At 39.2% G+C, this 13555-nt stretch overlaps 1 protein-coding gene across 15 annotated transcripts in view; it reads left to right on the top strand.

The window, feature by feature from the left end:
• rapgef2b (Rap guanine nucleotide exchange factor 2b) overlaps window positions 1-13555 on the top strand; it is an 86814-nt gene that overhangs the window by 40489 nt on the left and 32770 nt on the right. For 12 of the 15 annotated variants that reach the window (XM_018735827.2, XM_018735824.2, XM_018735834.2 and 9 more), the window contains exons 5-7: window positions 3223-3298; window positions 5938-6105; window positions 8840-8857. In XM_018735827.2, coding sequence (XP_018591343.1) covers window positions 3223-3298; window positions 5938-6105; window positions 8840-8857 — 262 coding nt within the window. The remainder of the gene's footprint in view (window positions 1-3222; window positions 3299-5937; window positions 6106-8839; window positions 8858-13555) is intronic. The other 3 variants (XM_018735823.2, XM_029259180.1, XM_018735835.2) reach the window with 1 other exon arrangement.

The following is a 13555-nucleotide window of genomic DNA, read 5'->3' on the forward strand; positions in this document are numbered from 1 at the left end:
AGAGCGTGAGGCCAGGCTGCGGGAGGGATCCAGCGCTCAGACCTTTCCTCGTTGTTCTGATAGCTTAGCAAAGCTTGCTGTCCTAGAAACGCTGGAATTGAGACTTATTTTCCACAGGACTGTTGACAGGACTGCTCTCTGTGGGCTTGCTTTCAGGTACAATGTCTATGATTTTAATTGAGGACTTAAGGTAGTGTGGCTGGTTGGTTTAGAAAGGCAATGTGCCTGTAATGACTACCAGTATGATTTCATTTATACTCCTGTGTAATAGTGCTTTTGCGGCTCCGAAGTTGCTTTCTTTGCTTAATGTGCGTTGTCTATATACGTGTATATATAATCTATTTACAGTATATATGATCTTATTTCAACAAGACAGTCAAATTTAATTTGTCATAATTAAAAACATTTAAATAAGGTCAACAGAGAATTGTGGGTGACCTTCAATTTCTTACAGGAAAGTGGGAAATGATGCCCTCACCTTAATAGAGGGTTCGGGGGGGGGGGGGGGGGGTGGTTACAGTAGTACACTGCTTTTGACATCAAGAGTTTTTCAGTGATTGTGATGCAGGAAGTATTTTGGGCACTAAAGTCATGTGTCGGCTGACAGGATTTTGATGCCATTCAGGGTTCTAATAAAAGCACAAGTGGCGCTGTGTGTGTGTGTGTGTGTGTGTGTGTTCGTGCGTGTTTGTGATATTGCAGGACGAATTCACAGCTGCCAAGGCCTTTAATCACCCTTCTCTGACAGCAAAGCGTTTTGGCAGTGCAACGCCCATTCCCCTGCGTCTGTCACATGAAGGCGCTTTGATTGCTGCGCGCCAGCTCATTGTCAGAATTACTGGCTGTGTTGAACAAGCTGAGCATCGGGCCACCGATGCAATGATGAAACGCTTGTGTAAGCCATTGTGCTGAAATGTATTTTTAGGAGGTTCACTCTAGCAGAGCAGAGTGAAGTCCTTTGGGAAGGAAGCGTGTCTTTGTAGTGACTTACTGCTTCTTTTTGCCAGCAGGTTTAGACATGAATTATTCCATTTTGACCATCAGTCCGCCTTGTCTGCTGTCTTTTTATGTAAGCTATACGGAAACTCTGAATGTTTCAGCGCTCTTGCAATCCAGGGATTTTTCACCGTAACGGTGGTTTCTAGCCAGTTAGATGAGTTTAGTACTGAGATCCTACTAGAATCAGGCCCAGCACAGAGATGTACAAATGTGAAGGGGTGAAGTAGGACACTATACAGAGTCATGACATGTCCATTTTGAAATGGGGTGAGGCTGAGGGCCGGGGCAACACAAAGTCCCACTCCATCCTTTGTGTAAACAAGCAGATGCTGCAGCACCAGCACAGCATGAATAATTCAGCCACAGACAGGCAGTGCATGGGTTTCACTTTACTGACTTTACCACAGCAAAAAATGTAATTTAATCAATAGGAACAAGTTATGATACCATAGCCTGATGCTGTAAAATGTATTGATAAATAAAACTTAAAAATGCTTTGTGTAAAAAAAAAAAAAAAAAAAAAAAAAAAAAAAAGTGCCTGTCTGTGAACAGTGAATTTATCAGTTAATTTAGCTAAGAGTCAAATAAGCTTTATTAAATGTTCTGTCCTGCAGGTGATGTTTATAGGCTTTATGCTGTTTAATTATATTTCTGTTATATTAGTGAGAAAGTAGTGACAACCACTTTGGGCGTGTAAAGCTGGTACAGGGAGCTGACAGTCTGATCCCCACAGTACTGGTATATGGGTATGACAGCCAGGCGCCTTGGGACATTAAAAACCCACAGTGTTTGTGGTTGGACCATGGTTGGTGCCAGAACATTAAAGATGGACTGAGTTTGAAGTCTCACCACATTTGGGGATTGCCTGCTGTTGAGCCTCTAGACCGCTGCAGCTGGCTTTGAAAACCGGGTCACTGAGCACTCAGTGTGATACTTCATCAGCCGCAACAAAGGCAGTGATAGAACATCCCCCTGAAGAGCCAATATGGCGTTCTCATGGAGAGTTTTAAAGAGCCAGCATGGAGTTGTCAGTTTTCACTACACTAAGATTTCCCAGTGCTTAAATTTTAAGACCATTGTGTATCAAAACTTTCTTCTGTTTAAGATCTTAAGTGAATTATTTGCATATCTGAAGTAATTTTCCGTGGTAGTGGTAGCAGAAGAAAAGGGTATTAAAGTCATCTGGTCACAGTCTAATGCAGAAAAATACAACAAATTTATATATTTTGTGTTTCATTATACAGACTTTTTTGGGGTTGTGTAAAATCTGACTTATGTAAATTCCAATTTACATAAGGATTTCCCAGATAATTCTTGCGTTAAATCAGAAACCACCTGTACTTGAGATTCATGGTATTGTTAGCATCACTAATGATTTAAATAAGTTGTTTGTACTGTACTTCTTGGTAACCGTTTTAAGAATTGTCTTTCTGTAAGTATATCAAAACAGATTAAAGGTTTATTCTGTTTTATATTTCAAATATGGTGCTTTTCATGATATTCTGCATGTTATGGTGAGCAGAGCAAACTAATTACTGTAAGGCTGGGTTTGTATGAATTGTAATTATATTGATCACATCTCACTGTTTGTTCTGGCAAGGAGGAGTCGGCAGAATCTTTTATTGCATTATGCTGATGAAACCTTGCTTGTTTTGGTAAGCCAACATGACATTCAGCCATGTAGCTACAGGTTGGTCAGTTGTTTGCTTTTCCAGATGTGCAAATAATACAGGTTATAAGTGTCCTGGCTTTGATCAGTCTTGTTTTGTGAAGGTTCTGGTCATCTGCTAAAGCATTTCAAATGTACAGTTATTGAAAATATGTGAGTCAAACTCCATGACCATTGGTGGTATGATGTGTTGTCATAATGCAGTATCACCAAGGAGATGTTTCAGAGGGACTGCATTTTGGTTCCCTTTGGAAACACCAGACAACCAGAGAACTTGAAGTGACCACAGTATACATCAGTGCATCATTTTATCTATATCTATGATTACCAAGTACAATGTGGAGTTTAATGACATTTTTGCACATCTTTGTTACTGCATTTTAGAGTTGTGTGGTGTGGTGTAACAAAAGAAAATAAGGTTCTGTGTAATTATAGAACATGGAGAAACTTCTGTAGTCTGGATCCCTCATTCAGAATTTTTTTCCGCTCTGTTCCAAAGAATGATGTAACTGTACTGTGATTCTGTGCGACTAAGACCCCGTTTATCCCCCTAGCTTTGGCAAGCGTTCAGCAGGCAGCCTGCGCCGTGGCTGTGAGTGCATCGTGCTGGAGCCATCGGAAATGATTGTGGTGAGTCCTTCACCAGAGTCCTCTTGCTCGCCTGTGATGACACCTCTGGTTTCCTTCTCTCTGCCCTACCATTTCTACTCTGTTTTTTTTTTTTTCCCTCTGTGTCATGTTGGCTCTCCCCCACCTCTTCCTCTGGTGTCTCCTTGTGGTTTCTCTTTGGGCAGAACTTCTTCCTTTCTGCTAAAATGTGGGGGGGAATTCCTGTTTCCCATATTTAAATGTATGTACGTGATATCGTGGCATGACATTTTGGCAGGGATAGTTATCTTCAGAAACCCATGGAATAGTATAATATAGTAATACCCCTGCTTCATCATGCATTAACTTCAGAAGTTTTTGAGTGTTGGAAAAAGCAAAGTGTTTAAGGAAAGCAAAGAAATGTAAATGTAAAATGAGACTGACGTTTGTACATGGACCCAATGTGGCCCAATTTTACTTTTAACTCATGACACAGCGCGTAGACCATTAGTCGCACTGTTTTGGGAGTCTTCCCATAGTGCCTCTTTTGTCAATGTCATTGTTTTTATTTCCTGAAGACCTTACTCCTGTTACTACTGAAAGTGCGGTTCTGTCCAAGCAGTTTTGAGTTAGTGTCATCTCTTCAAGGTTTAAATCCGTATTTAAAAAAAAAAAAAAAAAAAAAAACTTCAGAAAATTTTTTTCCACATACAACCATTAGGTATTGGGTCAGCTACTACATGTTGATTTTTAACATTTGAGTTGGGTGTAGTAAAATTAAATTAGACTGGCACTGATCACTTGTTGGACAAGTGCTGTCTTATCTTGGACACTGTCCCAGATAAAGAGCAGTTGCATAGTTTGGATAAAGTAAGAATGTCCTTACTTTTGGGATTACTTATTCTTCTGGGAAATGCCTATCAAATACTTAGTCTTCAGTTAGTTTTTAAATGGAAATTTCTATTTTTAAATAGAAATAGGTTCTGGCAGTTGTACCCTCACCTTCGTCATGCTAGGTTATATTAAGACATTTCGGCTTCAAAAATATATGCATTTGGGAATATATCTTGGGATTATTATGTTCGTACCAGTTCAGACTAATTTGAAATATCAGTCAAAGAATATTGTTGTTGAGTGTGAGTAGACTTATACTTGTTTTGAGGTTGTTTCCATCCATTGCTGTTCTTCCGAATGATTGATTCGTATCTGGGCAGTGGGTAGTGGTTGGAGCTGCTGCTGACTCAGGTTGGGCAAATAATTGTAGGTAAGCGTAAGGTTCTGTGTTGCTTTGGAGAAGTGTCAGCTGAATGAATAAATGTATTGATGATAGTTGTATCAGACCAACAGAGGTTGGACAAAAAGGTAATGAAAGTGTGAACTGTGCATTACCTCATTCCTTTAACTGACACTGTGCCAATTGGTTTTCTGTAAATGTGACTAAGTCTTAAAGTGGCCTCTTTGAAAAGGTATTTGGATATGGTGTCACTTGCCGTTTCAGCTTTGTTAGACTTCCACCAGCATGGGGCTGGTTCATTATTGTTTCTCTTCACTGGATAGGCAGCTTTACATTGGAGGCATTTGCCATTTTAGGGTTGAAGAATATGAATCAATCAGTCATTTATATTCTTGCCCATAAATCTTCCTTAAGCCTGATTTGTTAGAGTTTACAGAGAAGAGATTTGAATTGCTTTATGAAAATGAACCATGGGTACACTGCCTGTCAATGTCGTCTTTCCTTCCCTCTTAATCACTTCACTTCTTAACTAATGTGTAGAACATGTCAGTGCACATCCACCTGCAATTCTCTTTTCACCTGCATCAGTTTGGGTAACATTTGTTCAGGCGTGCATTGTCGTTATAGTTGTACTCTAGCAACTCGCTTTTCCTCTCAGCGGTTGCCATAGCAGCGAACAGTACGGTACAGGGATCTATAATGCAGAAAGCTGCATGCTGTAAAATATGAGTCTGCAGTGAGGAAGACGGGAAAAGAATGTGTAAGCAATAAGTGTCTTAAATGCTTTGTCATTCTCATTGATATTTCATTTCAGCCTTCTGTAGCTTTAAATCAAACTGGCTTTTTTTGAAGATCTCGCTACAGTGGTAGTTTATACTGTGTGGTTTTCTATTTTTTTCCACCTTGCATCAGAGTAGCAGTTTTTTTTTTTTTTTTTTTTTTTGCCTGCTTCTCAATGCTGCTGAGATGTGTGCGGGGGAAAACATTTTGTCATCTCCTGTTAATTTGCTGCCAGCATCTCTAGATTTGTACCATTGACTGGGACATCGGTCTTTGTGTCATAGTAGATTTGCTGAATTTGCCTGTGTGTTTCATCAGCCACATGCACCATGTGTGTCCCCCCGTCCTCGGGAGGGACTTTGTGTGCATCACTGCCATTTTTGTCAGCGTATGTGGGCTTCGATAACGTTTCAGCAAGCTAGGTTTTAAAGCAACTCCCCAAAATATCACCCAATAGACAGGCAAATGCAGTGAGGTATACATTTGCCCCCCCCACTTTTTTTTTTTTTTTTAAAAATATGTATATTTAATTCTGTCTGCTTGCTTTCCTTTTGGGCTGTCTACATAGATAGCTAGCCTGCGTTCATGAGGTATGACCGGGATGGTGGGACTTGGTGCTTGAGGATAAAACTCTCAGCTTGTCCTTCTCTCCTGCCCTTCTGGTTAGGTTGACTATATGGATGAAAATGAGGAGTATTTCCAACGACAAGCATCACATCGACAGTCTCGCAGGAGATTCCGCAAAATTAACCAGAAAGGAGAACGGCAAACCATCATCGATACAGTTGACCCATACCCAATTGGAAAGCCTCCTTTGCCCAGGGCATACCACACGGTAAGTGACCAGGCTTTAGAGACCATAGGTCTGTTCATCTATTTTTCTTTTTTTTTTTTTTTTTTGTGCTAGTTAGGGCTCTGCCTTGGGAACAGTTAAATAGTAATAGGGTGTGTGTGTTTCTTTTTTTTTTTCTTTCCCCCCCTTCAGTATACCAAGAAAAAAAATCTAAAGATCTAAGTTGTTTACAGTTTAATATTGCTGCACTTCTGAACCTGCATTTAAGGCTGTGGTGTGCTTCTCATGCAAAGCATTCTTGGGTAGCTACAGTCATCCTGGCTCCTTACATGAAATTAATGGTTTAAAATGAAATTGAGGTGTGACTTAGGGATACGATGCATCTTATTTGTGGTCAGTTTTTGTTAGAGGGGGTTCACTCATTAAATCTAATTAATACTTATATGGAATAGTTGACGACTTTCACATGATCCAGAACCACAGGCTACAAACTCTCCAAGTTTGATCTGGTTGTGAATGAGTGGAGAAACATTTTAATAACATTGTAATGTTGAGAAATGGTTAAATTATAGGAAAAGTAGTTCAGTAGATGCCCTCTGAGAAAATATTGGAAATACCAGTACTGTACTTAGTGACAGGCATTTTCCCATCATTAAAATGCTTGCACTAAGTATTCCCAAGTATTCATTAAAATGAAATTTTAGTTTTTAATTTTACTAGTGACATAATGTTCAAGATTATATAAACAAAACTAATTTGGAAGTTCTGCCATATTAATGTAGCAGGAATAACTCTTAATAAAGTTGAATATTTCGTGTGTCCACCCTCACCAATCTGCAAGTTAAATTTTTAAAGTGTATGTTCTGCCTCATGAATGAGTTTGAAATGCTAGATAGCATTAAGAAGCAGTAACTTAAGTAATTTAATAAAGTTCTTGTCATAATCCAGGTTTAAGATGATAAACCATACTTGTCCTGTTCGTGGCCTGTTGTTTCAGGCAGTTGTACCCTCACCTTCATCATGCTGAGGGTTTTATGAAGAGTTCCACGATAACTGTGGTTTTATGAAGTGTTTGAAGGATAACTGTAGCCCAGTAATGCCCAAGTTCTTGTCAGCCCTCGATGTGTGTTGCCATGTGATACCAGATGTTTAGCATTTGTTCTTGAAAGGGGCAAATTAACATAACATTGCTTACAGATAGAGCTTTTCCCCACACAATTCAGTTGCCACTTTCTTCATGTTCTTCTGAAATGCAGATTAAATGCTTTTCAGTGTTGAAAACTAGCGCTTTGTGGAACATATTCTGAATGATGAACAGTGTCATAGCCTTTTCACTTCATTTTAATCACGGGGAGCTGAGCTCTGTGTAATGTTTAATGAGACTGTTTATAGCCAAAGTCTTAGTTTTTAGTCTGCTTACTAAGCTGCTTTTGTAGAAGACATCAGCTTTAGCGGTCACCAAAGTCATCGTTTGAAGGTTATGTTTTCAGTGTATCTGTATGAATTAGCATGCCAAGAAAGGCCTACGGGACAGACGATATGTTGAAAATGGGCTTCTTTCTGGGAGAAGCCTTTTATTTATTTATTTTTTTTTTTATATGAATATAACTCACCTACTACCTGTTTAAACATTTCACTGGTTACTGTTAAGTTTATCTCATGAAATCCAGTAACTGTAAATGGAAGGGAAAGTAGTTTTATTCTTTAAACTTGATGAATTCCTCTTTAAAATTAGAACTTTCACCTACCTTGATGCATTTATCCTGGGATTCTAATAAGACACAATTTTACCTAAACAAATTCCATTCAACTATTCCAGTAATCAACAAAAAGGCTTGATTTGTCTCCCATCTATATTCCTGTTAAATCTCAACCCAGATTCTGTTTTTGTTGAAGTTATGGAACTCTCCTAACACATTGGGAAAGGATTTTTTTATTTTTTTTTATAATTAATATAGTCTACACAAGCTGCCTCCACATATGTGATTAACTCAACTGTTTAATGTTGTCCAACTCAGATATTAAAATTTGAACTGAACATGAGAATTCAAATTAATTCCAGAAAATTTGGTTACCTTTTTACATCTTAGAAGACAGTGTTACATGACCACCCCTGCTTAATGCTGTAGCCTTTTCTTGCTCTGTATTCGTCTGTGTGCAGTATCTGCAATTTTTGTGTTATACAGATTGTTTGCATTCTGCTGTGACCCATTTCTATTCTTTAAACTGAGCAGTGTACACCACAACTTTTATTTAAAGCAGATGACTTAGCCATTAGTGTTTAAATTATTCATATAATATTTATGCAGTTGCTTAACTTTATTCCTTCATGTTGTTAACCTAATGAAAAATGTTCCTTCCTAAAACTGGTTTCTAAAATGTGTTTATAGTACTGTATAAAGACATTGTTCTTATGCAGGATTGTTTTTTTCCCCCCCCTTACAAGAAAACCAGTTGCTAGCAATCCAGCCATTGTAGATAATCTGAGAATTTGTGCCAATATTCAAATAAATAAATAAATCAGCAAATTTAGAAATGTAGTCATTCCTGCAATGAAGCGTATACGATGGCATGATAAAATTGCTTCAGCATGATTAACACTTGTTTATTTTTCTTTATTTTTTCTTTCCTCTTGCATGAGACCAATAGGGCATACTGAAGCTTACATTCTTAAAACTTCAGAGTTTAATTTTACAACTGTTGGAATGGTATATGGCATGTATAATAATTCACATTTTTTTCCTTTCCTTTGCTGACATTCATTTCATTTTGACAGGAATGCCCTAAATCACAGGTATTGTAACTGTTACATGTGTGTCTGCTAACCTGTACTTTGTGCCACTGTTTGCATTCAGTTTAACGTTTCCTTTCGTGCTATGTGTCACTGTTTGTTTATTTATTTGTCCTTGCTGTGTTGCTCATCTCAGTATGTATAAAGAACAAATGTTCTGTAACCTGAGTTTCATTCTTTTAAAAAAAATCTTACACTTTTAAGGTCTGAAGTCTAAAAATATGTACTGAATTGCTCTTTATATCATATTTTATGCTCTTATATCATTGCTTCTTGTCATTACGTAGTCCTGCTTGAAAGTATGCGAACCCTGTAGGGATGGTCTTGTGGTGTTTTATATTAATGTTGTATAAAATATTAGAATAAACTTGAGTTTAAATCTTAAACTGACTTACACACCTGATTCTCTTTATGTACTTGGTTTAGCCAATGCAACTTGGGGTTCACTTTTTTTTTTTTTTTTTGCACCTTTGGACTACTACAGTTTTTCTTTGACATGCACAATTTCCTCTAAACCACCATTTGGAATTGGTCATTACACACCTATTATGTCAGATGAGAAAGACTGCTTCTTATTAAATAACAATTTTGGGGTAAAAGTAAGGGACACGGGGGGGTTCACATATTTCCAAGCAGCACTGTATATCAGTCTGAATTTATTGCATTCTGTGTAATGTTAAAATGTGTTTTGATTTCATCTCATGTAAGTATTTGCCAAACAGGATGGCCATAAAATTGAGTTACCATTCATGGGTATGTAGCTGACAGGACTGCATGTTAAAATCTGATTCTAACAAAAATATGTACAGAACCCTAATCTGTGTTTAAAACCTAATTTCCAAGCCTTGTCAGATTTACACTTTGCTGTGCTGTGTTGAAGTCCAGTTTACTTATAATTATGGTTTGTCAATACTAAGAACTGATTAGACGAATCTTCTTTGAAGATGTTTGCAGAACAATGCAGACAACTAACAGAGTGACAAACTCTTATAAAGACACACTGGTCTATATTTAGCATTGTCCTTTATGGTTCTTGGTGTTGATCTTGAACTGGGCACAAATATAAAATCTTAATGACAGGTTTACAGGTTTTACAACAGGCCTAAAAACATGAAATGTGGGAAGGTGAGGAATGTCAGTAGTCTGGTGGCATCTTTACTATTTCTGTGTCTGAGACATGTGAACTACACAAGTTAATGGGGTTGTGATTTATGGCTCCTATCTTCCTGCATTAGCTTGTGGATAAGCAGTGCTGCTGACCTGCTTGGTGGGTTTTATTAAAGACAAAATTCAGAAAGGGGGGGGGATTTACACTAAGGCAGAAAAACAGTTTTTATAAGTCTAGAATGGTCATTTAGTTGCCTACTTTAAATCAGCTAGAGTTTCAACTGGTCTGGAAGAGCAGTGTGAAGAAATGTGCATGACATTCTGGTCTCTTGGATGTTTTTAAGGTTTTGCCAGAGGTGTCTTGGATATGTCTGTAGTGTTTGTCTATCACTGATTTCACCCAGTTTAGACCACTAACGCTTGAGCTCAAAAAGACATGCTAAATGCAGAACTCTCTATTATGATGGGTATTGGTAGAATGGGTCACAAATGCTCAGCTTTAGTAGCTAAAGTAATACTGTAAGCAGGGTTTATAGTACCACAGTGGGACTGTTTCTGGCAGTAGCCTGTTTTGGTCTATGATATCATGCCCTGTCTCTCCTCTTCCTCTATTCCTGTGAAGTGGGGAATCTGTGCTGCATGATGGCTGTTGGCTTCTAATAGCTGTCTCACTGGAAAAATATTCCATGTCTGGAGTAATTTTTTTTCTTCTTTTCCCTGGAACAAGAATGCTGGTGTCTTAATGGCTCTGTGTTGGAGAAGCACTTTCGGTTTACAGCAGGTATCAATTTTCACTAGTTGTCAATGGCAAAGTTTTCAACTTTGTAAGACTAGGTAATACTGTGTGGGGGTTTTTGTCTTGTATTAATTTTTATGGTAAATAGGCACTTTGTTATTGAGAACCCCACAGGGCCACAATAGTCTTCAGCAGGGTCATAATATCACAAATAAAGGGCTTGCTTCAGTAGGTTATGGTAATTAAGAATAAAGACATTCTAATTTCCCTTGGTTCTTCCGTTTGATCTGGGGCTCCACAGAAGGAAGCTAGTGCAACATGGCTGTTGTATCCAAACATGCGGTCGCTTTTTGTGAATGGAGCTGCAGACCTCTGGGAGATTACTGTGGAACACCATGTAGAAAGAAATGTAATTAACATTGTTTCCAGAGTTGCAACCTGCCCAGTTCTTGTGTGCCTGAAATAAGTTTCAATTTGCATATGAGCAGGCAGGACAGCTTGTAGCATTTGTCTGGGAATATGCTGATTTGTGTTGTAGAGAAGCAGCCATTTGAGAGCTACTTTCAAAACACATTGTTTAAATCTCCTTTATGAGAGGAAACTGTGACATGAAATTATTGAAATGCATTTTATAACATATAACATGAGTGTGGAGGTGATATTCTTTACCATGCAACATTTATTATTGTTGTGGAAATAGTGGATGAGTTGAAAAGTAGCCACAGGAATCTTTTAGTTTCTCCTTGTAAAATGTGGCAGTGCAAAGGTTACATTCCCGTACATTTTGGATACTGTTTATCTGAAATCACAGGTCTTGGTGTGTTTGTCTACCTGGTAACTCCCTTACCATCAGAGAGTGAATTTCCTGCATCCAGGCATTTGTCTTCCGCGTTAATTAGAACATGGTACACACACATATTTGGTGTTGCCAAGTTTCTGATCCTGTCATCTCAACTTTAATACAACAGCAGGTCTGCTCCTATGATCAGTCTTTACTGATACTAAGCCCTACAGTTTACTAGGATGTTTAAAAGCAGGTACTTCCTCTTCCTGTGTTTGTTGTAGTGTGACCCCTTATGCGAACTCCCAAGGTGTTGCCTGCATGATAAATTGTTTCACAGGGTTTTCCACGTGGTAACTTTGCCTTCTGATGTTTTTCTTGAATTTTGAGAACTTGTTAACTTTCAAGCTGACCCCTTGTCAGTGAGGAAATCCAATCCCCTAGTGCTGCCGTCTGCACAGGAAGCAGTATTGTGGGCATGGGCCAACGCCTAGTTCCTCACCCTCTTTCCCTCAGTTTCCCCCCTCCTACAGCAGCGTGGGAGAATTTCACTGCTAGGAAGGGGGAGGATTCGGTCTCCTGCAGGAGTTTACCTCCAGAGAGCCAAGCTGTGTTGCTTAGTTAGGATCCCACACTTGATATGCATGTTGACTGCTTCCTTCAGTGGGAATCGATTAGCCTTTTAACACCTCCAGATACCTTCATGAATGTCAAAAATGAAATTGTGAGGCTTTGAATGTGGTAAGTCTTTTTCCTCATTGGTTTTGTCTATGCTTCAGTTAGGGTGAAATCAGTTTGCTGTTTTTGTCTGTAAACTGAACATATTACCGTTGTGAAGTCAAAAAAGAAACAAGTGAAATGCCAGATGTTTGTTTTAAACATGGAACTTCCATTTTTGTGCACCTGAACCCTGACACTATTGTGTACAGTCAGAAGTATGAGGTACTTGTGAACCATATGGTAACTTCTGCTGTTCTTCATTGCAGTGAATCACCCCTTCCTTGTTCCTTGGCCCTAATGTTGTGCATCACTTGCTCCCGAATGTCTTGCATGCCTGCCTTGTCATCCTCATCTCCTAAAATCATGATGTGGTCCAAACACTCATCGCTTGTGAATTTGGGAGCTGTTGAAATGTACAAAGCATGTTCTCCGCCTTCAGAAGCTTGAGTGGACCGGAGTTAACCAGGACCCTCGCTGCTAATCCGTCCTTTGTCGAGGAGGAGATTAATGCTGTTTTCTGCAGCTAATGGACTGGAGCACAGCACATCCACAGCAGTGCAGGGAATGATGGTCTGTGCGCTTGGGAGGAAAAGGCAGGAGGGAGGGTCATCGAACAAACGTTATCTGCAATTATATTGCCGAGGTCAGCAGGCTGTTTTTCATTTGATAACATGGGCATTTTACTTAACTATAAAAGGCCGTTCCATATTCAAGATGGAAATGAATACAGTCTGTGGTAGTGAACATATCAACCCTCCCTCCTAGGATCACAGCAGAGCTCTTATAGTACATCTCTGGATTTTGAATGCATGTATTTTGTCTAGCCTTCATACCTGTCAGTTATAACAATATTATTTGAATATCTGTTTAGGAAGGGGGTGCGGTGGCGCAGTGGGTTGGACCACAGTCCTGCTGCCTGGTGGGTCGGGGGTTCGAGTCCCGCTTGGGGTACCTTGTGACGGACTGGCGTCCCGTCCTGGGTGTGTCCCCTCCCTCTCCGGCCTTACGCCCTGTGTTGCCGGGTAGGCTCCGGTTCCCCGCGACCCCATATGGGACAAGCGGTTCTGAAAATATGTGTGTGTGTGTGTGTGTGTGTATCTGTTTAGGACCTGTTTTAAATCTTCCTTCTGAAGCCTGTCAAGCATCTTCAACAGTGGTAGCACAGATATGTTGCAAGGTAGTTTAGCAAAAGCCAAACTGTACTGATGGTGATGATTGTAGTGAGCAGCTCATACACCTGTGCTTTACGTAAAAGATTTACAGTGTCATCACTTAGGACTGTTTGTTTACAGCTTGACATTCTATATATTTTCCTCTGGATTTTTTTTTTAAATTTTTATTTTTAAAAGTCATTGTG

The sequence above is a fragment of the Scleropages formosus genome, chromosome 16 (assembly GCF_900964775.1).
Source record: "Scleropages formosus chromosome 16, fSclFor1.1, whole genome shotgun sequence".
NCBI lineage: Eukaryota > Metazoa > Chordata > Actinopteri > Osteoglossiformes > Osteoglossidae > Scleropages > Scleropages formosus.